The sequence below is a fragment of the Amborella trichopoda genome, chromosome 6 (assembly GCF_054954075.1).
Source record: "Amborella trichopoda isolate Santa Cruz 75 chromosome 6, AtrichopodaSantaCruz75HAP2 v2.0, whole genome shotgun sequence".
NCBI lineage: Eukaryota > Viridiplantae > Streptophyta > Magnoliopsida > Amborellales > Amborellaceae > Amborella > Amborella trichopoda.
Window position 1 is genome coordinate 1,814,965 of NC_142341.1, and position 24,341 is coordinate 1,839,305.

At 37.4% G+C, this 24,341-nt stretch overlaps 1 protein-coding gene and 1 long non-coding RNA gene across 3 annotated transcripts in view; one reads left to right on the top strand and one right to left on the bottom strand.

The window, feature by feature from the left end:
• On the top strand, positions 1 to 19,686 carry LOC18434558 (protein indeterminate-domain 12). 2 transcript variants are annotated; one of them, XM_088870080.1, is made up of 3 exons: positions 1 to 358; positions 13,626 to 14,022; positions 17,802 to 19,686. In XM_088870080.1, the coding sequence occupies exons 2-3, from the start codon at positions 13,667 to 13,669 to the stop codon at positions 18,583 to 18,585; spliced, it is 1,140 nt and encodes a 379-aa protein (XP_088726206.1). In that variant the 5' UTR covers positions 1 to 358; positions 13,626 to 13,666; the 3' UTR covers positions 18,586 to 19,686. The 2 variants fall into 2 exon arrangements, with proteins under 2 accessions (XP_088726206.1, XP_088726205.1); XM_088870079.1 differs by lacking the exon at positions 1 to 358 and adding an exon at positions 8,005 to 12,434.
• Positions 17,553 to 24,341, bottom strand: part of LOC148781479 (uncharacterized) — a 10,540-nt gene continuing 3,751 nt past the window's right edge. Inside the window, exons 2-3 of the long non-coding RNA XR_016058050.1 lie at positions 23,253 to 23,486; positions 17,553 to 18,846 (exon numbers count right to left, since the gene is read on the bottom strand). This is a non-coding gene — a long non-coding RNA (uncharacterized LOC148781479). The remainder of the gene's footprint in view (positions 18,847 to 23,252; positions 23,487 to 24,341) is intronic.

A 24,341-nucleotide genomic window follows, 5' to 3' on the forward strand; every position in this document is an offset into this window, starting at 1 on the left:
GTCAGGATTGAACTTGAGGTCATAAAATGTTTCTTGGGATAGAATGGGGTATCTGATGCCCCTGCTAGGAAAACGAGAAAATGAGTCTGAAATCAAGAGTATATTTTATTTTTTGTTTTCAATGGTAAGCTTCTATTGTTTCAAAGGTTAAGAACAGAGATAGCTCATTTGAATCCTGGCCTCTTACTCAGGTTCAATTGGAATGGCAGATTCCACCATGGCCCCATTTCTAATGAAGCTATGGCCCCATTAGAAAGTAGCAAAGTCTTCTACCATGGCTGGGGTCACTCGCTCGTTGTGGAAGGGGAATCACATGATGTCATTTCCTGGGCTTCATGGCCTCTCCCTGTCCCTTGAGGTTAGAACACATCATTGATCAACTTATGAGCTCTTTAAATGTGAGTATAGGACATGTGGGGTGAGGTATATGCCACAGCAGATGTTTAATTAGCTAAGGATGGGGTGACAGCCCAAAATTTTGTATTAACCTGAACATAACCTGGATCTCAATGTTGGACAGTTTGTTTGTGTTTATATAATCTGTCCTTATTTTTTGCATGGGGGATACAATCATGTTATACCTTCAATATATTCAATTACCTTAAAAATCATCATAAGTCCTGAGAGAGAGGGGAAGAAGGGGTGAGCAGGGAACTGATGCAATGAATAATAGGGGGGACTACGCAGCCTAGTGAAGGGGTCTGGTAGTCTGGTCTATGGTACCCAGATTGAGCAAGGGAAGTAGCAATGTCATTAGCACCCCTCGGTACACGTTTAAATGTAATGATTTCATGGCATGAATTATGAAGGATCTCTTCCATTGTATCCAGCAAAACTCCATTCCCTTTAGTCCATCTTATGACATTTATTGAGCCTTCTTTCACCTTTAGTGGGCCTAGAAAGGATTGAAGGAATGTCCGAAATCCTGCAAGCAAATTCTTTGCTTCAGCTGTGTTAGCATCACTCGAATATGTCCCAAGTAACATCAAGTGACACCACCAACAGTGGACATGCGCCAACAGAACTCCCATCAAAGTTGAGTTTTAGGTGTCCTGTTGGGGAAGGATCCAAGTGGAATGGTTCCATCAGCTTGGGGTATGAAGTTTGGCACTCTACACCACTCTTGAACTAGATAAAGTCCAAAAATCCAAGAAGCTCTTTATAAGCCAGCCCCCAAGAAATGTTGGATACTTCCCCGCAAAGATAATGTTGTTCCTGTCCTTCCAACGACCCTAAAAGATGGCCAAAGGGAGAGCAACTAAGGAACTCTACCCTTATCATCAAAAGGACCACCTCTCTATCTTGTGTGGATCTTGGTTGTCAATTGTGGATAGGTTGACCTCGGGCTGAGGCTTTATGATGTGAGGAGTACAAGGGCAACAAACAAGAACGTTATAGACTAACTCTTCATCATTACAGCACACCAAGCAGATATTTGGAATTGGAATTCCCTATTTGCAAATGGTTAGCAATCAAGGGCTTATCACGTACACTACCCAGCCAAAACATTGTACTTGCAGAGGGGCAGGTGTGCCCACACTAGCTCCCTAGGTCAGGTGCCCAATCCAAATTGAAGAGAGTAAAGTTTGAAAATGTTTGAAAATCTCCATATAAGCCTATCTGATCCCTGCCTGGGCATGTACACTGTATCAAGCAATGTTTGAAAATGTGGCTCGGCTGCAGAATGGGCCTTCGGTGAGCTGAGTGACTCAGGCAAGTGGACAAGCCCATGTCAAGCCTCATAAAGAGCAAAAAAATACAAATAAAAAATGGGAAAAATCATGAAAATGGTCAAAATCAGGGGGGAAAATGACGAACAACATAAAAAATAAATAAAAGATGAGAAAAGATGGAAAATAAAAAACTAGTTAAATATCATTTTCCCAGAGAAAATGAGAAACATAGAAAAATAATTAATTTAAAAAATATAAAAATATCTACAAAATTAATTTTAAATCAATTATAATTGATTTGGTAAAAGACTAAATCAATTATTGATAACTCCCACGTTGGGGCATGTTATGTGCTCAGTAGTTTGCTATGCCTAAGTGACTTGGTCAAGTCCAAGTCGACTTGCCCCCAGTCGGTAGATACTGGTATCAAGCATGGCCAAGAGAACGAGGGAAAAAAAAATCATTTGCCTCAGGGCATTTGCATGGCCTGTGAAAACCGGGGACCTAAGAGTCTTGCATCGTTGCCTCTCATATTGGTCCTTGACAGCCAACGATGTGGGGTCAACATGCATGAGCTTGGAGAAGTGCCCTTGTAAATGTTTATCCCCACACAAAATATCTAAGTAGAATAATTCCTATCTTTAGTCCCAATATTGTGTCCGATGGCATTCTAAAAAGAAGTAACAGACAATATCCCTTCTACAATCTTGAGGTCACTGTTGCATAAAGTAGCCTGCCTAGAGCCTAGGTAGCTGCCCTGCCCTGCCTAGGGGGCCAATGCACCCCACCTGTGCCGAGGTGGGCCATGCTGGGCATCCTGTTCTTGGGTGGCACCCAGGCAGCCTGGATAGGTGCATAGCCCCGCACTTACCCCTTGTCCAAGGGTGGATGTTGCCTTCGAGCAAGGGTTCATTTCCATCACTTTTTTGTTTCCTTTATAAAAAAAAAGGAATTTTTTTTTTTTTGGTGGGGGGTGGGACACGAAGCATGGGATTTCTAACCCCATGTGGTTTTAAGGTTATTTTTCACTAAAACAAAAAAAAAAAAGATTTGTCAATTTTGTTTAAGATCGACAAAATTTGAGAAGTTTATGAAATCATCCGTAACCTCACCTTTTTTTTATAGGATTCTTTGTGAACTATAACGAGAGGTTATAAGACGAATTTTTGGGTGATTTGGAATTAGTTAACTTAGTTTAATCTTACATTAGTGAGTGAATGCAATTTTATTACAGTTGTAAAATAACAGCTTAGTTGTGCTTTTGGATATTTATTTGCATATATACTTGGTCTCATATATATATATATATATATATATATATGCGCATTTGGAGTGCACATATGTGCATATATTGTGGCTAGGGTGCTCGCCTAATGCCCAGACCCCACCGGGCCGCTGCACAACATTTTTGAATAACCTTTCCTGAGACTGTGAAGTTACTATGGCTTCGAATTTTCCACCCATCTCCTTCTTTACTGTATTTACCCACAACCACCTCTGGCCGAAGTGAGTTCATTCCAGAAAGAATCTCCATTGTAAACCTAGATTGGTATGGCCCAGCCATGTAATCCTCAACGTTCGAATCTCTTTGGATGGCAGATCCCTTCGCACTTGACTATGTTCTTGTCCTCTCATTATAACCTTGCCATCAGCATTGTCTTTAAAGGTATTCTAGTTCTCCAAGCAGTTGACGTGGGTCTGTCCCTCAATATAAGCATGTAGTAAATGGGGATGGAGGACAAGGTCGTGCTGCTAGAGTTGCTCTCCCAGCAAAGACAGAAGCAACCCTACTCATGGTGCCAATCTTCTTTCCTCTTGCAACCCTCTCAATGATTGAATCCCAATGCCTTTTGCCCCTTTGTGCCTGGGGAGTTTGTCCGTTTAGGAATGGGAATAAAAGGCTTATGGGCTACTATCTCCATAATATAGCCTTGAAAAATTTCTGATTTTTCTTTGTTGTGTTTAGGATTCGTTTATGTGGTACTTGAGGAAAGGAGGAGTAGATGAGTTATTGAGATTATTGGGATTGATTGAATTTCTCAAGGTGGGATAGGAAATGAGTTTGGGTTGTCTTAGTTATCTATGTAGTTAGGCTTGATTTCTATGAGTAGTTCGGCTTGATTTCTATGAGAGACAGACACTAACTTGAGACTTCAATTTCCCTTGCTTAATTCAGGCGTCACATCACTAAATATATACATTGGAAGAATTGTTTATGGAGAGTATGTTATAACACTCATGTATTGCAAGTTTGCTGGAAGAACTGTTGATTATTCCTAAATCGCTTTGCTATTGTCTGGTCACTTCCTAAATTTCTAGATGCTCTCATTAGTTTGTGGACTTTGGGCCCCATTTTGGACATGTTTCATGTTAGCAATCTTTAATGGAATATGCAGTGAATGAAGTAATAGAAAATTTGCTAGGTCAAAGTGAAGAGTGGTGATGGTGTAAATCCATTATGGAAAAAGAACACCATAGTAAGAGAGGAACAAAGTGTTAGAAATTCAAGAGTTAGGGCTGTTAAGTATTTAAAATATTTATGTTTTATTTTTAATAGAGCAGGATGGTGGACCGGGATTCTTGTAGCCGATCCCAATTAATTGGGAAAAGGCTATGTTGATGATGACGATGTTTTATTTTTTAATACCTTTCAATGACATGCAAACATTTTCTACAATTTTATATGAGCAATGAAACAAAAGTTGATAATTGAAATAAAAAGAAAAAAGTTAAAGATTTAGGGCAAGTTTGGGTGATCACTCTAGGGCACTATTAATCCTAGTATAGTTCCAACATACTGGAAAAGCAATTTTTCCTTGGCTTTTATCAAATAGCTGCTATTGGGCATTATTTACTACACACAGGCTTCAAAAAGGATGAGACAAATCTGTAGTGGAAATGTTCCCACACAAGTGGGAAAAAGAAAGAGTAGAATCACTGTTTAGTGGTCAATAAGGACATGCCCTTGGCACATGTCCAGAGACTCTATCACGACAATAATGCTCCTCATTGTACTTAAGTTTATATTTGATGATGTGCTATTTATTTAAGAATTTGTTCGGTATTAACTCATATTTGGGTTTCTTTTCAATGTTTGTGGTTGGTTGTTAGAGGCTGATCCGTCATAAAGATTCCTCGGTCCTCAATATTGACTAGCTTACACTTTTAGCAAGAAATTATGGTAGCAATCTATTTATATAGATGCAGGTACGTGTGTCAGCACGCGAATACCATTGTTAGAAATACCAATTTAAACTTGGCCTTTCAGACACAACACGTTCATAGACCAGTTAAAGAAAGGGGGAGGTGCTTAGTTTAGGTGGCATACTTCGATTGTGAGATTTGAAGAAGAAATGTAAAAGGTCCTTGGGTTTCTAAAGTGTTAGGCAGTGGTCTCATATCCATCCTTGGTGTGTTGACACACACAGTAAACCATGGGCATGTTTGTCCATATTACATACGTAGCAATGCGGTGTGAGCACTTGTCAGTCCTCACTGCAGTGGAGGATGAGCTGTGGCCAATTAGTTAATAGGGAAATTTACATGAAGTACGAGTTTAAATAATACTAACCTTCTGTTCCCTTCAGATTTTATTGTTTTTCTTTAATTCTTAGAATAATCCATAATTATCAGTGAAACAACTTGTCGGGTTTCTGAGTCTTGCCAGTTTTTCTAAGGCAGACTGAACCCGTATATGAACATGTTTGCTCATCAATCAATGTGAGGGTTGTGCCATGTGGCCCTAATGCAGTCGTGTTTTTCAAAGCTCACCAAGACACTGATTTTTCTTTGGCCTTATCCTGGTGAGTCGGTCTAAATTGGATACCTTTTAAAAATTTCTATTAACCAACCTTTCTTTTTACCTGATTCAACCAAACATTGAATGGTTAAATCTAGTTATCAATTCTTGCCAGGGATATTAAAGTTGAGACAAGCTACCCAAATGGAACCAAGATGAGCTAGAGTGCTCATCTTGGCTTGTCCCTTAAATTTTGGCTGAAGAGTTCTTGTTTTCATTGTGATTATACCTAAAAGCAGGCAGCTTACCTGATCGTTGACTAGACATATTCCAGACTCTTTAGGGGCTAGTAGTTGTTTGCCATCCCATCCACCTGTAACATCTCTCAGGATTGGCTGGTGATCTATTTTGAGCAATGCAGTCAAATCGATGTTTTGGCCTAGTGAGTCCAGTCTTAATTAAAATTTGTTTGAAGTCATGTCATTGATACCAGTCCTTAGCTTTCAAAGGATGGATTGAAGTCAAATCAACTAGAATTCATCTAAATGTCTTTGTCTCAAGCCATGGCAGCCATGCAGTTCCTAAGCTTAACATGACATTTTACTTACATGTCATACTAATAATCTACAAGCCTTTTCATTTAGGCATAAGTTGTGTTTACATGAATGCACGACTAATATAGTACGCGATAGTTTGTTGCTTTCTTTATAGTTGCACGCAGACATAGTAAAAGTTGCTATCACATTATGTGAAGTTGCTTCTTTTGAAACAAATTTTAAAAAGAAGTTAAAGGAAGTTGAAGCTAAGGACCTGAAAAGCTGGATAAAAGCTTGGCTTTCCATCTATCTGCATTACATATTTTCCTTAAATGTGTTTTTTGTGTTTATTTGATTGTTTACCTGTATATCAAAATTTTATAGATTTTGTATTTTTGACCGTTTGGCTGCCAAAATTAGAAAGCAGACCTGATGGGAGCTGGACCAAACAATTCTGATGCACTACAAAGGTTACCAACTCTGAGAAACACAAGAAAATGGATTTCCCATGATGGGGTTTCCTTACATTCAGCATGTCCCATCTATCTTTGGCTTGTTTGTTTTTGGGCTTTCGAGTTGCGCCCCATACTAGTGCTAGTGCGGGTGAAAGCTTCTATGAGAGGGGAAGGGTGAGGACATTCCCCTTTTTACTGTGCATTCATGCAACAAGATTCAGATTGAATGAACAGAGTCTAGTGCAGTTCTCGCCTACCAGCCTCAAAACGGCTTTGCCATTTCCTTACAACACAAGGCAGGCTAGAAAGGCGAGAGGAGCTATAGTAGCTACACGAAACCTGGCCAGAGTCATTCTTTCTAGAAGAATTGCTGGCATGTGAGACGAGACTAGAACCAAGGCCTAGGGCTGGAACAGGTGAACAACTCTTTTGCTCTATAGGGATCCGGGGGGGGGTGGCTTATGGCATAACACAATTCTTCTGGGAAGAGGGATGGTTTACCCGGGTGACTGGTCCTGCAATAATTTACTCCTACATAGTACACCGGAAAACCAATTCGAGCATACAACGTTCTTCATGCGTGAATAGCCCCCTATATCGAGGGGAAAGGGGCGGTAGATGATAATGAGATAGGGCGCCATTGCGTCGGGACGGGTGGAATGGATGAGCGAAAGGTGCCATGGAGGGGGCGCATGTAAGGCAACTAAATGGAACCTCGAGGTGCACTTGAGGAACTGGGGGACCTTATCGAGCACAAGACATGCAATAGAGAGATAGAGCTTGCCTCACCGCCACATTGGGACTATTCTGCCCAGTGTGGAATGGTGGCCTTGGGCATCCGACTAGTCGCCCATGGCCCTTTTAGTAAGGTCAGAAAATGGGTCTCGCCAAATGGGCAAATATGCCCTTTTCCCCTTTGAAAAGGGGGGAAATTGCATTTAGGGGTCATTTTGGCCCCCTAAAACCCTAAACAACCCTACTTTGTCAAAAACAAAAAACACTTTTTTGGTTAAAAAATGAAATGTTTTAAGGATTGCAACCGAATTTTGTAGTTTTTGATTTCTTGAGGAATCGAAAGGCATTCCAATGGAAACTTTTTAGGGATTAAAAAGGGCTGTAACCCAGTGATGCTTCTGCCTACGCAGGTTCCTGGGAGGGGTGAGTTGGAAACAGTGGGAGGGGTGAAATGGAAACAGTCCTAGGTGATGCTTCTGCGTACGCAGGTTCTTGGGAGGGGTGAGATGGAAACAGTCCTAACCAAGTCCTAACCTTTGGCTTTTATGCACAAAGTGGCTGCTCTTAGGACTCGAACCTGTGCTCTTGCACTAGCTACCCAAGCCATGGCCGCTCTTAGGACTCGAACCTGTGCTCTTGCACTGGCTACCCAAGCTACGGCACCTCTTTTTTAGGGAGTAAAGAGGTTGCAAAATAGAACCTTTGACAACTGAAAGTGATCGATTCAAGCCTACTTCTATTGGTTTTTTGCAAGGTTGGTAAATTTAATTGTTCATGTTTAGGGTTTCGTATTTATTGTGAGTATTGTGTTTTTATATATATATATATATATATATCATTTTCATGTATTTATTTTTGAAGTTTGGCTTTACATTATGATTATATGCTGTTTTTTTAGCTTGCTAATTTATTTATTTATTTTTTTCTGTTGGTTTGCTCTATATTTCATGAGTGGTTTTCATTTAGTTTGCTTTTTTTTGTGATTATAATATATTTATGACAATGTTGATTTTTTCTTTAGTTTGGATCGGCGTCTTTTCGTGGGTTGCTTTTGCTGAATACATAACCTTCACGAAGAAGGCTTTTTGATTCTTGCTTTAGTTTCGCTTTTTCTATTTTTTGGCTTTGGAGCATTCACCTTGTGGATTGCACTTACCACTCTCCCCTGTATACCCAGTGCAAATTGTAATTTTCTGTGTTGCTGATGCTATGTGGGGGAGAGTGGAGAAAGAAAGGGGTATGAAACCTCTCAAGTTTGGATATATACAGAGAGAAGTAGATGTAAGGTTTTGCTCCCATGGTATACAGATTTGCTCACCTGGATATTAAGCGATGATGTGTCCATAAATAGAGAGGGAAAGAGAAACATAGGAGGAGAAGATGAGCAGAAGAAAGGAAATAATGGATAGAGTGGGAGGGAGGGACCGAAGAAGGGAAATAAGGGAGGGAGGGTTAGAAAACTAAATCCCGACAATTTTCGTGACAAAGAACAGGAGGGAGGGTTGGAAAACTAAATCCCAATAGTTTGCAAGATGTAAAAAAGCTAACCTCACAAGTCAGTTTTTTTCCTGACTGCGTAAAACTTAGGCTGACCCTTATTCGAATTCTAGAGGCTAGTTCTTTTTGCTATCTACCAGGGCTGGAAACACTCAGGATCAAGATAAAATTGAGTTAGTAATATCCTGAAATTAAAGGTTATCACGGGGTTATAAAACACAGCTTGACCTGTTTGATAACCCCATAGTATCCTAATACTTTAGGGTATAACTCAATCCAATATTATCTCAATCCAGGAAAACTCTCCAACCTTGTTTGATAGCAGTGTACTAGCATTAAGTTTTCGGATAAAGTTCTAAAATCCGGATCACCAAAAGTAGCTTCTACAAAAAAATTTGGCTATCCAGAAAAACTCTCCAACCTTGTTTGATAGCAATGTACCATGCTTGTTCCAAGTCTAGCCATCATAAAGATCATTATAGGCATCTTGCTTATGACAAATCTTTGGTGCAAAACCTCTATTAAATCTGCAATCTCCATTATACTTAAATTAGAGACTCTTCCCAATCTCTGAGACTCGTGCTGGGACAGTGATGGTGATAAGAGAGCTTAAGATTGAAATCAGGCTTTTCAAGGTTTTTAGCTCTTTTCATGGCTGATTCTTATGAAAAGAAAGGCAGTGAGGCTGGAGTTGAGGTGAAGGAGAAGCAGAGGAGCATTGTCTTCTTTCGATGGAAGTTGCGAAGGTTTTGAAATGGGATTTCGTGGAGGACTGGAGACAAAATGATGCTAAGGTACATTGTCGCATAGGATAATAGTTAGGGCGCGTTTCGATGTATTTGTTATCAATGATAATTCTCCGTTTTGATAAAATTGTTCTTGATAATGAATTATATGTTGTTTGGCGGGGTCTATCATAAAGTTATCTGAGATAAACTTAAAAGTCGGTTTTACATAAGTTTATCTTCTTGGAAACCTGTTTTTATTTCATTGAAAGTAATTATTGAAAATCACATGTTTTTGGCTAGAAATATCTAAACGTAGCTGGAAATCACCGAAAAAGTTGCATAACTAAATAATATTGTGCATAATAAAAAATACCTGCCTAACAGCCAATAAAATAATATTATCGAGAGTGAATTAGCTTTAGACAAGATATTCATTCCAGATAAAAGTAAATGTTATCCAAACATGAAGTGAACATTATCAATGGAGGTGGTGCGTTTGGGTCCTTCGCATTTGAAGGAGGACAGGTTTAGTGTTTGGGGTTTTTTATATGGGTGAAATGTTTGGTTTTTGAATTGATGGAGAACAACACTAGTGGTAGTTTGGCCTTTGGAGTATTGGACTTCAGGTTTGAGTTTGGTATTGTATTTGTTGGAACTTTCTTAGGGTAGTTGTAAGAGAAGAATTAATTTTCCTGAGTGGCAGTCTCTAGTAGTTTTGAGGATGTAGCCTGAGCCATAGGATTGTTCATCTCATCTTTTCATTCAAGTGAGGCCTGTGTGTTTTGGTGCTTGCCACCGCCGGTTTTAACGTGAATTTTGTAGGATGTGTTTACATGGTCTCCAAGAACATTTCTGGTAAAATCAAGATTAATGGTTATATGTTCACGGAGAAGTGTGTGTGTTACTAACAGCCTTGTGGAGATAAACAGAACAATTTTAAAATGTTGATCTTGCTTTGCTTGTTTGGGAAAGAAAGTAGTATTTGGGGCAAACGCAGTAGCCCAGGCCAAGATAGCCTAGCCTAAGAGTGTGTGTGCGCCCATGCATAATCACCATTAACAGCTCAGCTTATCTTGCATAATCACCATTAACTCATCTACGTATCTATCGATCTAAAAAAGCCCATGCATGTGTTGCGTGGCGTAGCTTGGATTCAAACATTAGAGATGACATCTCACACGCATGCACATAGGTGGATAGAGGTTTGCAGTTCACTTTTCTTGTAAGCAGCAACTTATTGTTGTATGTTCTTTTGTTATTGAAATTCACTCATTTATTCCCCTCACAATGAAGTCAATCGATTCAGGGATTTATTCCAATTTTTTTATTATTTCACGCACATTTGGGGGGAAATAGATTTAATTATTTTGTGTCCATTTGCAGTTGCATATGTGCTATTTATTTTCCTAGGAGTTCATTCATGAGAACAATAAAACAGGAAAAAATTTATACAAGGTTGCAACCTTAAAATGTAGAATTAAGGTGCACCTCCGGAAAAAGCTATTTTGATGTTGAAAAACCCTTTAATTGATCATCTCGACATCGAGATATATGAATATGAAAAAAAAAAAAAAAAGATTTCGAGTCCCAAAAAGAGTACATCTTTTGACTCATTATTTTGATTGTCAATTTTTAAATTTTCATGTGTTTATAGATCTACTTGATTTGAACTGTTTTGGAGTTTAAAATTTATAAATAAAGATGAAAATAGATTCTCATGCCATCCTATGAATTTCTGACATCGAAATTAAATCTTATGATAAAATTTGGAGGTGCGCCTTAATTTGATTATTCAAGGTTGCAACTTTATACAAACCACTACCATAAAATAATTCTATACAATCTCGCCGTGGGGTTAGATAATGACTAGGCGCCAAGATTGAATATTGGCCTGCACAGGGGATCATCTCTCTCTCTCTCTCTTGCCTGCAAAAGGGGTCATCTCTCTCTCACTCATGCCTGCAGAATTGATCCTCTCTCTTTCTCTCTCTCCATGGATCTCATTTTGGTCTTCACCTTTTGTTTCGAAATGGTTGTCACTACTTGGGCAGTCATTTTGTAACTTGTCGTTTCCCCTAGGAAGAAATCTCCCATCTCATCAAATTCGTTCCTTTCTTAGGGATCATCGTTAAAAGTTTTTATTTTATTTTTATCCAAAATTTAAAGGTATGCTCTGAAAATCCATTCTATTAAATTTCTCTGAAAGTGATTCATGGTAGTAATTATTTTTTTTAAACATAGATATCATCAGGTTCCCTTCTGGTAATTTGCCTTAAACTGTTAATTCTGCAAGACCTGTTACTATATATTATAATAAACTCAACCAGTCAGAGAGAGAGAGAAATGTAGAGAGAGAAATTTAAAAAAATGTAGAGAGAGAGGGACGACCAGGAAGATGACAAGCAGTAGAATACTTTGATGAGAGAGAGAAATGTAGAGAGAGACATTAAAAAAAAATGTAGAGAAAGAGGGACGACCAGGAAGATGACAAACATTCGAACACTTTGATGTCTACCTCCCAAATTCTTTTACCTAAACTCTTTAGCTTTCTGGGTTTAGCTAGTATTTGGTGTGGAATGTAATATAGAATACGGTATTGATAGGGTATATGCAGTGTTTTACATAAGTCGGGATGGAATTTTTACTTGGTTTTTGTCTGCGTTCCATACTCTGTTGCCCTGGGATTATATGAGCTTGCTCCTATGTCCCCAACATTAGAGTCAAAATATTGTGTGAGAGAGAGAGGTGCTCTGTTGGTCTTTAAAGAGAGAGAGAGGTTCTCTCTTGGTTTTTAGAGAGAGAGAGAGGTGCTCTCTTGGATTTTAGAGAGAGGTGCTCTGTTGGTCTTTAAAGAGAGAGAGAGGTTCTCTGTTGGTTTTTAGAGAGAGAGAGGTGCTCTCTTGGATTTTAGAGAGACAGAGAGAGAGAGAGAGTTATGTCGAATGGAAGTGGTGGGGAGGGGAGCTATTGCTCTAGCAACGGTGGTGGAGAGCTCAACGCTCTGCTCTCTAACAGTGATGGCAATAGTAACAGTGTGGGAAAGAAAAAGAGGAATCCTCCTGGGAATCCAGGCAAGTATACATGATGCCCTTTTTTTCATCTTGTTAACCCCTTCAACTTTATTTTTCTCCTTTTGAATTAGTCCTACCCCTTTTTTATTATGTTTGTCAGTCTTCGTTGGATTTGTGAGACAACACACACTCTCTCTCTCTATTAGCATTAGGATTTGAACTTGAGACGTAGTGCGTTGATCTTCAACCCCTTAACAAATAGGCCCCAAATCTTACTCCTCACGCCCATAACAAATAGGGCCCAAATCTTACTCCTCACGCCCATGCACGCGCACACGCACGCACACTCAGGTTGGAAGCCTTTCATTTTTGGGATTAAAACTTGGAAATCGCGCTCACTTAGCTCCTAAAATCCTATTTTGTATGTTAAAAAATCGCTGATCCAACTTGGAACTTGCCTAAGTTAGCCCTGGTGACATGGGCTCCGGAAGAGAGAGAGAGAGATAAACCGTGATCGAGAGATGTGAGGTTATAAAGGGTGAGCGTTTGTGTCCTACGTAAGAGAAAGCAATTCAATTCGATGTGATTTCATTTTCCTACTATTTACCATTGGAATATGTGTTAATTTTAGAATTTCACATTATGGGCTGGCATATATGTAAGGTATTTAGCTACAAAGAATTATTAATTATAAAATTATTTATCTTTGATACAAAAAAGTCATAACCACCTCTATTTGTCGGATGTTAGTGAGTGCTTTCGCTTCATAGATCAGAAAAAAGTATTTGGGATTTGAAGCACAATCAAATGATTACCCTCCATCCAACTAATTTAGCATCTGAAGATAAAGGATGATTTTACCCTCTTGTATTAAAGGTGAACGATCTTGTTGTATACTTTCCCTTAAAATAAATCCAACAAATAATCGTGCATTACATAAGTCAAAAGAGTTGTAGAAACCGCTAAGATCTAAAACATATCGAATAGGAGGGTGTGCCATTATTTTGAGCAACGTACACATACAAACCTAGGATCTCCACCATCCATTCCTTAAGCAAGTTCTTAATAGATGATGGAGATCCTCATAGGCATGTTTGATGCATATTTCCCCTAAAAAATGAGCATAGCATACAATCTCTATAATAAAAAGGTTTTCATACTGCGCCATCAGAATTACCAAAATACCCTTAATTATTTTATGTATTTGCCTTTGCAAACTAATCCGCTTATAACAACACGACATGTTTGCAGACCCCACCGCTGAGGTGATCGCCTTGTCACCAAGGACCCTAATGGCCACAAACAGGTTTGTGTGTGAGGTCTGCAACAAGGGTTTCCAAAGAGATCAAAACCTTCAGCTCCACAGAAGAGGTCACAACCTTCCATGGAAGCTCAAGCAGAGGGCAACAACAGAGGCCAGGAACAAAGTGTACGTGTGCCCCGAAATCACGTGCCTGCACCACGATCCTAGTAGAGCTCTTGGTGATCTCACAGGCATTAAAAAGCATTTTAGTAGGAAGCATGGAGAGAAGAAGTGGAAATGCGACAAGTGTTCGAAAAAATACGCGGTGCAATCTGATTGGAAGGCCCACTCTAAGGTTTGTGGGACCAAGGAGTACACGTGCGACTGTGGGACCATCTTCTCTAGGTATGTTCTATTCATTAGTTGGTCATACTTCGCACATGAGTTGCTTGAGTATGGCGGCACCTGTTATCACTAATAATTCACCGTTAGAATAGAAACTCGTTATGAAGAGTTGTCGGTCGTTTCCGAATGATCCTATAAGAGTAACTGTGATAAGACTTTTTCCTGCATCTCCATGTAATTTCATCTCATATAAAGTGTACTTATCCGGTTTAGAACGGACATGTTGGTGTACTTTAGCCAGTTTAATCCAAATTAAAAATTTAAGTCGGTTGAAAACATATAAAAATCGATATTTGATTAGTTTTGGCTGTCCCAATGGACCAATTTTAACTTGTTCTAATTCAACCGAATCAAGTTTTTGGTGGCACCAAAACTTTCACCGGTTCCAGTCCGATGATAATGACATTATTTCTTCAACTTTATATATAACACTGTATCTTTTTATGGGAGCCTTTTGCTGTGAGAACCAAGGTTTGGAACAAGATGAGTAGATGACTTATATTAAAAAGATTGTCTTTCTATGTAATGTTAAGTAGGAAATCCCCCTTTGTGAAGAGAATGGAACATCAGCTCATTATTAGTGATTTTGGCACAATACTAACACTAAAATATTGAAGGCTTTGCAAATTGCTTTTTGAGGATTCGATGCTGGCCGTTCACACCGGAGAGAATGTAAGCAATAAGCCAAGAGATTCTATGCTCCTGCTGGAGCATATTGTTCATTTATTCCTTCACAAAACCCTTTATACCATTTTTTTTAGGACCCAAAATTTTGGATGTAACATCCTTATCCTAGCAACCAACCTCAAAGAGAAATTTTTGTATGTACTTTGTCTGTACCTCAAGAAATAAAGCCTAAAAATTGAATGGAGACCGTCTAACTTGAGGATAGATCTAGAGGTTTAGAAACTCAAAATCCAATTCCTCTTTTTCTTTAAACATTTGGTTATTAGAAAGTAGATTTCCAAATTTCACATTTTTCCCAAGGGAGTATATACATGCTACGTGCACTCAGGAAACTAAAAGCCATTAAAGATTGCCTCCTAATAGAGCATAGGTGGATACAACTAAATACTTAATGACTAATATGGTGCTTTGTGTTATCCCTACTCATGGAAAATTTTGAAATGTTGAAAATCAAATCATTGACTCTTAGTAGTGAGATGACCTCATTCGAAAGAAACTTCTTCCTCTTCTTATATCGAGGAGAGGAGATGTCTACTAGTGCTATCACGATCGGACCAGCTACCGAATAAACCAATCTATATCGGTTAGTTTGTCAATCGAATCGGTTTGATTGAATTTTTAAAATATGTAAAAAAATAAATAATAGTTTAAAATATGCAATATATTAGAAAAAAAGTTGCCTACTTTGTTTCCACTGAATCAATCAAAAGTGGTTGGTTAAACCGATCAGAATTAATCAAATATTGATTTTAACCGATATTTAACCAAAATCATTGTTTACTCTGGACGAGATAGACCAAGGTATTTGTGGGTGATCTGAATAGTCAGACCGACAGTTTGATCTGGTCTCAATTACCATGGTGTCTACTTTAAAAGAAGATGATCACGAAACTTTCTATTTGAGAAGTATTTTCTATTTATGTATCCTTTTGTTAAGAATGTTTTCCTGTTAAAAAAGAATTGAGTTGTTTTCAATCATCTTTCTGTGCATTCTAGTTAATTGCTATTCCACTTTTCTTTTGGGGCACTTGCAAGTAAATGGCGTAGCCTAGGTCTAGAAATTAAAAATAAAAATAAAAAATTTGTTTTATATTACACAATGTATACCGGGTCAACGCCTACCCCTGACTTAGACCTAGACCTGACCTGGGTCAAATCCAAGTCATTTATACCTAGACACAACAAGCTGGGTTCCATACATGGACCCGGATCCGGACCAAGACACAGTTCGGGCTGCCGGGATGCTACCCCTCACTAGAGCATTCTTAATGTCTTGTTATTGAAGTATCGTAAAAAAATAAAATAAAAAAATATCTTGTTATTGAATAAAAAATGCTAGAGCATGCAATAATCAAATTAACAAGCACTAAAGATCTGCACAATAGGTAGGAAAGGAAGAAATGGAGAGAAGCTGGAAAGCTCCACCTCCAACTCTAGCAAATATCAGAAGAATCAGAGCCAAAATTTTGGTGTTTCTATGGGAGCATGCTATCTGTTCCTTCACCTGTAAACTAAATACATAAGTACTTTTTAGGCTTTTAATTTTTGGGAATATAGCCTCTAGCGACTCATCTAAAAGAAAGTAAAAAAAAAAAATCATACATTTTATGTGCCTAAAGAAAATAACACCTCACGATTGAACAAAGATCATCAAAATTTTTAGATTTTCAAATCTAAGTGTTGAAAAACTCAAAAATCTATTTTTTTTTTTTTTTTTTTATAATAATCAGCTCGCGATTCTTGGGTAGATACAAAATATCTTATTGAGAAACACCTCCAAGTGGCTCTCATTCGCCTTAGGGATTAAGCGTACAATATGTTCCAGCACGAGCATAGGATGTCCATTCTTCTCACTGTATACTACACAGTTAACTTGTACAATCCCTCCTATGGGTGCGGTTTGTATAAAGCCTAGGCTCTAAACAATCGAATTAGAGCCTACCTTCAAATACTGTCGAGAAATGTAGTTTCAATACTGGAATCTATTTGATAGCCTTAAAATATATTTTTATCTTTATTCATAAAGTTTAAAGCTGCAAAAATAGTGTAGATCGATAGATCTATGAAGACTTGAAAATCTTGAAAATTGACGGTCCAAAAGTGTGTTACAAAATACACTATTTTCAAAACTTGAAATCTATTTTTTTCTCATGTCCATGCATCTTGATATCGAGATGATGAATTAGAGGATATTTGGGCATCAAAACAATCTCTTCTAGGGAAATTTTTGAGGTAGGCTCGAATTTGATTGTTAAGAGCCTCGGCTCTATATAAACTTTTTCCCATAGTTATTGGATATAAGATATTACAAATTAAAATGTGTCACAATATTAAAAAAAATTATTTTGAACTTTGTGCCACATCCTTCTATTAAAAATAAATATTTTTAGTGTATACATTTCTATCTCAATAATCTTACATATCTGTACAAAACCCTAGCTATCAATATAACCCTGATATTTTCACCCAAAAAACAAACATAATCATGATATACTAAGTAATTGTGACCACCCAACCTTTGACATAACCAAATATAGTACAATGAGACCATTTTACTTTTGTTGTAAGGTGTCACAATTATTTACAACCATTCGATGTGAAATTTGATAGGTTGGGTGTGTAATAAAATTCGAGAAATTTTTTTTTGAAGTTTGAACTTGGTCAAAGGAATAAATGCAGCCACCCAATTTCACATCCAATGGTAAAGATCAATTGTGACCACCTTCCACCATAACTAAATGGTCTCATTTTGTACTTTTTCTAAATCAAAACTTTCGGTAGTAGTTGAGACTTTTGTTTTCTAACTTCTTTAGCCTCTTAAAAATTTCTATTAATTCCAAATATTTTTCTTAGTTTTTATTGTTTTTTAGAAATATTTCACTTTTTCTAATTTATTTTACATAGGCCAAGGCCCAAATACCTTGGCCGCAAGAAAACAAGTAGAGAGATAGGTAAACCTCCAATATTGACCCCATGCAAAATCTAAAATTAAATAGACAGCTACGAGCAAACTTCCCAAAATCCATAAATTTGACCATTTTACCCTTCTTCCCCAGAGCCTTTGAACTTATTTGACGTTCTCGCGCTTACAGGAGAGACAGCTTCATAACTCACAGAGCATTCTGTGATGCCTTGGCAGAAGAGAACAACAAGTTGCACCAGGGTTCATCTCAACTACAAGGCCAAGCACCAGAGTTCAACAGCCCCATGGATTTATCACTCATCAATCAGGACATAACTAATCCCTTGAATAATAACATGCCCCACACTCTCACACAGGTACCCAACATTCCGGATTCTTCATTTTCCGACATAATTTCCGGCCAGGGTTTCTTATCGTCCGTGGGTCTGTTCGCTTCAAGTGGGTTAAATAATACTCGAGTTTCCAATGATTCAAATGCATTCATGTCTGCAACTGCTCTATTGCAAAAAGCCGCACAAATGGGAGCCAAGGTTAGCAGTAACGCAATTGCTCCGCCCATCTTTCTCAGAGGCTTCCCCGATTCGACAAGTGGTTTGTATATGGGGAGCCAAAATGGGTTTCCAAAGGAGCTAGAGAAGATCAGCTTACCTGATTCTCCTTTGATGATTCATGGAGAGAAGAGCATTAAACCACCTGGTGAATTTTTGGAAGGGGAGGGTATGATGAGGGGGTTACAGAGAGAAGAGGCTGCTAAGAGAGCAGGAGAGAGAATGACTGTGGATTTCTTAGGTGTGGGGGTCCATGGAGATGGTATGGGGTACTCTTCACATGGCCAACAGGAGATGCTGGAGTGGGAAACACAAAACCAACAAAGAAGTTTTGACAAAATGCCTGGTTTTCATCATGTAGGTCAAGATCAAGCTTCCATGGAAAGACCCATATGGGATTTCTAGGGTTTTGTTGATTAGTTGCTTTTCTTTTGCTCTTTTGTTTGATAATTGGATGGTTTCCTTACTTCAATCATTGTTTTGTTGGGAATATACGTATGAATTATATTATGTGCATGTGGGTTTGGGTGTGTGGGCATGTGCATGAGAGAGAGAGAGCAGTGTTCCGAAAAATCGAATCAGCCTCGGAAACCGGCTAAGGGCCGGGTCCTTGTAACTAGTAAATCAGCCTGTTCAGTCGGTCTAATCGGGCAGGTCCCAACCAGTCTGAAAAGTATTAAAAAACAGAAAAATGTAACAAATATGAAAAGAAGCCCATCCAAATGAAATTGAAAAAAATGGAGTTAGAAAAATCAATTTGCCCCAGGAGTATTTTTAAAAAAACAGTGGAAAATGTTAATAAGAATATTCATAGCCAAAACACTTTTCAATCTTTGCTGATATGATAAAAAATTTAAAAAACTCATTACAAACTAATTTCTTAATTTTTGGGAGTTTATATTTTTTTAAAAAACCTAGCCAGACCACCAAAACGAGCAAAAACCAGATCAGTCAGTTTTCGGTTCCAGTTTTACCACCGGTTCCGAGTTGCAAACATCGAGATAGAGAGAGAGAGATCATACCCAATTAAGAGAGAGAATAGCTCGTGATGAGTGATGCTTCCTTAAATGCACAAATGTGGGTGGGTGTGTGTGAGAGAGAGAGGAGATCCTATTTCCATAACCTCTCATTCTAAAGAATAAAAGTATGGTAGAGGCACTGTTTCTGCATTCTACATATCTAAAGATTGAAAATGTGAGAGGCAACATATCTGCAATCCCTTTATTCTAAGATGGGTTGACCTCAGCCGAAAATAAACGTCAAAGAAAAGGACTCTAATGCATCAAACTCATGAACAAGGAAAGAGAATGTTACCTGTAACCAAAGAAACAAAACCCACCAATTTCTTTTAGCTTTTGTGAAGTGCAATCTCTGTACCTCCCCGTCGGGCCCCCCAATTTCAAAGGATTTTAGGCCCTGATAAATTCCTTCAAAAATGGGGAGGCCTTTGAGGGAGATGAAGAGATAACACCGCAGTTTTGATCACACTTCATCTTCTAGTTATGTCTTATTTCATTGATAACAGGGGTTTATATAGGCACCATCTCACCCCAACTTTCCAGTTATTGCTTGCTGCCAACCACTAAAGCAAAGTTATCAAGAATAAATGATTCTGTGATGACATCTACTATTATTTATCTCTCATAGCTACTCTCCCTCTCTCTCTTTGATTGTGTTGAAATCTAGCATTCCATATCTTTCATAGCTTCTCTCTCTACTTGTGCATGTAAGGGGAGCATCACTGAGGTACCCCTCTCTCTCTCTCTCTTTCTAAAATGTAGAGTGATGAATAAATAAAGAAGATAAAGAAGGATAATTGGTTGACAAAGTGTGGGAATAAAGTGGTGAGGAATCTTACTTGACCCTAACCCTACTCCACATTCAAGAGTCCACTGAAAATCCAAACCATGTGTGTGTGAGAGAGAATTAATTCCCTATGTGAACCACCCTATCCTCTCTCTCTCTCGATATATATTTTGGACAAAAAGTAACGCTTTTCTATTCATTCAATCATATTATGGAAAAAAGTTAATATAAGGGTGAAGCTCTAAACAATAAGGTGAACCTCAAAAGCTCACTAGAAGTGGTTGGTTGGATGCTCAAAAATCCTCAGATCGATCATCTCCACCTGAAGCTCGATGGACATGAAAAAAAGAAAAGAAAAAAGGATTTTAAGTCTTGAAAATAGTGTATTTTGTAATGTGTTTTCTCAACCATTAGTTTTCAAGATTTATCTGTGTTTATGGATATGTATGATCTACACTCTTTTTTTAGCTTTAAATTTTATAATTAAATATAAAAATAATTTTTTACGTTTCACAAAAATTCCTAATACTGAACATATTTCCGTACTATTTCATGTTGCTGGTCTTTAGCACGGGAGAGAATTTATGCTCTTGCTGGATCATATTGTCCATTTATTCCTTAGCTAAAAACTTTTATACGAGTACTTTTAGGACTTAAAATTTTGGATGTAAGGTCCTAGTCCTAGCAACCAAGCTCAAAGAGAAAATTTTTGTAAGCACACTGTCGGTACCTGAATAAATAATGCCCAAAAATTGAATGGAGACCATCCAACTTGTCTAGAGACTTAGAAACTTAAAATCCAATTCTTCTTTTTCTTTAGACATTTGGTTACTAGAAAGTAGATTTCAAAATTTCACTTTTTTCGGAAGAGAATATGTACAATATGCTACGCGCACTCATGAAACTAATAGGCATTAAAGATTGGCACATGGGGGACTTTGAAATGCTCAGAATCAAATGATTGACTCCTAGTAGTGTAATGGACCTCAAGAAACTTCTTCGTCTTCTCATATCGAGCAGAGGGGATTTTTAGAAGTGTTTACTAGTGTTATTAAAATCAGATTAGCCATTTAATCAGTGAGGGATCTAGTCCAGTCAATATCGATTAAATTTTCAATCTAATCAGCTTGACCGAGTTTTAAAAATATATAAGAAATAAATTATACTTTAAAATATGTAATGTATTATGAAAAAAATTACGTACTTTGTTTGAACAATCGAACTCGTCAAAACTAACTGGTTAAACCGATTAAAATCATTCAAAAAATGGTTTTAAGCGGTTTTTAACCAAACTCAATTTTTACTCTAGATGAAATTGACCAAGCACCAATCGATAGTGTGAACGGTCAGATCGACAGTCCTGGTCTCAATTGCCATGGTGTTCACTTTAAAAGAGGATGATCATGAGGGTTCTATTTGATAACTATTTTCTATTTATGTATCCTTCTTTTAAGAATGTTTTCCTCTTAAAAAAGAATTGAGTTGTTTTGAATCATATTTCTGTCCATGTTAGTGAATTACTCTTCCACTTTCTTTTTGGGGCACTTGCAAGTAAATGGCGTAGCCTTGGTAAAGCCACGTCATAAAAAATCTCAAAACCCTGTTGAAATATGCTAGCCTCAAGAACTTGCAAGTAAATGGCGTGGCTTGAAAATTTGTTTTCATCCCTTGGTTATATATATAAGTTCGAAAAGATTAGTTCAAGTGGAAAGATTGAAAAGGACAAAGGTATGCCCAAAAGATTAGTTCAAGGTGAAGCTCTAAAAGTGATACAATGTGGTAGATATGTAAATGATTATTAGAATGCATTATTGGTGTTAAAAATTCTTAGGATGGTTTGATAATCAATTTTCTCTAATTATAAAATTTGAACTCCAAAACTGGTTCAAATCAAATAGATCTACAAACACATGAAAATCTTGAAAATGAATAGTCCAGATAATCTCCAAAGTGGTTCAAAATTATTATTTTTCCATATTCAGACATCTCGATATTATGATGATCAATTAGAGGGTTTTCCAACGTCAAAACTGCCTTTTATGATGATTTTTTAAGGGGGTGAGGTTTGTATAGGGCCGAGGCTCTAAACAATCAAATTTGAGCTAACCTTCAAATAGTGTCAAGAAATGTGGTTTCAATGCTGCAAATCTAAGCGATAGCCTTAAAATATATTTTCATCTTTATTTATAAAGTTTAAAGCTTAAAAAATAGTGTAAATCGGATAAATCTATGAAACCTTGAAAATGTTGAAATTTGACAGTCAAAAAATGCACTACAAAATACACTATTTTCAAAACTTGAAATCCATTTTTTTCTCATGTCCATGCATCTTGATGACGAGATGATCAATTTGAGGATATTTGGGAATCAAAACAACATCTTTTATTGAAATTTTTGATACAGGCTCTAATTTGATTGTTTAGAGCCTTGGCTCTATATAAACTTTTTCCTTTTTTAAGTGCACCTTAATTCTATTTTTTAAGGCTTGTATGAACGCTTTTCCTTAATGTAGTGTTACTTGTACCAACTGATAGGATTTCATGTAAATATGTATTGTAGTAATCTAATCACGTGTCTACTTTGCCATTTAACATTTGCATGAAAATAACTAGTTTCTGATTTAGGCCATAATATCATAAAAAATACTAGAGCTAGGGGTGGCAACGGGTCCAGTTGGGTGACTTGGACCCCACCTGACTAAGTTTTACATGGACCCAAGTATTTGGACCTGGACAAAATAAAAATTTTATTTTATGTAATATATAGTATATACCGGGATCGGGTCAACCCCTAACTGGACCCTGACCCCCTGGTCGAGACCAAGTCAATTATACCCAGGCCCAGCAAGTTGGGTCCCACACGTGGACCCGGACCAGGACATGGTTCGGGTCAAAGGGATGCCACCCCCTAACTGGAGCATTCTTAATATGTTGTTATTGAATTAGAAATGGTAGAGCATGCAAATAATCAAATTAACAAGCACTAAAGATGGGCACAATAAGCAGGGAAGGAAGAAATGGAGAGAGACTGGAGAGTTCCACCTCCAAGCCTCACAAATATCCCAAAAGTCATAGCCAAAAATTTCATGTTTCCGGGAGAGCATGCTATCTGTTCTTTCACCGGTAAACTAAATATACAGGTACTTTTTGGGCTTTAAATTTTCGAAATATAACCTCTTCAACCTAACTACTAATCTCGGAAAGAAAAACTAAAATAAAATAAAATCAAACCATGCATTTTATGTGCCTAAAGAAAATAATACCCACCGAAAATAGTACCCACCAAAGATCGTCGAAATTTTTAGATTTTCAGATCTAAATGTTGAAGATTTCAAAATCAATTTTTTGGTTTATTTTCTGTAAATAATCAGCTTGTGATTCCTGGGTGGATGCAAAGTATCTTATTGAGAAAATCCTCGAAGTAGCTCTCGTTCGCCTTAGGGATTAAGTGCACAATATGTTCCAGCACGAGCATAGGATGTGCATTCTTCTCTATCAGATCTATTAAAAAAAATTAAATATAAAAAAAATCAAATTCTGAAATATTCAAGGGATAAATCAAAAGTTTCAGTAGTTCATATTTTATTGTTTTCATTTTCTTTAGCGTTCTAAAAATTTCTATTAACTCCAATTATTTTTCCTAGTTTTTTAGAAATATTTTACCTTTTTTTATTTATTTTACATTGGTCGAGGGCCAACTCCTTTGGCCGAGAAGAGTCATGGAACAATGCTTATGTAAACCTCCAATATTGGGAAAAGGTTTCTATACTTCCCCAATTGTATTGAAGTCCTATACTCCCCCCCATCTAGCAATCTAATTTAGATCAAATAAGTTATTGACTGATTGATCTAGATCCGATGTCTCAGAGTATTTTATTTTTAGTTTTTATCATATAAATTTCATGAATATAAAATTTCGTACTTGACATCATTTCAATGTGGTGCACATAAAAAAAAATGTAAAACAAATATTATCGATAAAAAATAACCAAAATACCCCTGAACTTTCATTTTTTATCGATAATATTTTGGTTATTTTTTTTATAGGTAATATTGTGCTACGTGTATATTTTTTTTTTTTTTTTGCAAGTGCGAGTTTAAGAAAGAAGTGGACACCTAAAATTTGGTGATAAAAAGTTTTTTATAAAAACACTTAAAAATAAAACAATGTAGAGGCATGACATTGTATTTGGATCATCTCAACCAATCGCACAGGGAGGTGTATAACTACCCTGGAAAAATACAGATAGCTTGCCCAAATATTGACGGATGCAAAATCTAAAGTTAAATAGAAAGCTATGAGTAAGCCTCCCAAATCTGTCAATTTGTCCATTTTACCCTTCTTCCCCAAAGCCT

What these genes read in the sequence shown, in the direction of transcription:
- LOC18434558 (XM_088870079.1), top strand. Translation starts at nt 12,299, where the DNA reads ATGTCGAATGGAAGTGGTGGGGAGGGGAGCTATTGCTCTAGCAACGGT. An exon ending in GAATCCTCCTGGGAATCCAG is followed by an intron (nt 12,435 to 13,625) that starts GCAAGTATACAT and finishes ACATGTTTGCAG; the next exon opens with ACCCCACCGCTGAGGTGATC. An exon ending in TGTGGGACCATCTTCTCTAG is followed by an intron (nt 14,023 to 17,801) that starts GTATGTTCTATT and finishes TCGCGCTTACAG; the next exon opens with GAGAGACAGCTTCATAACTC.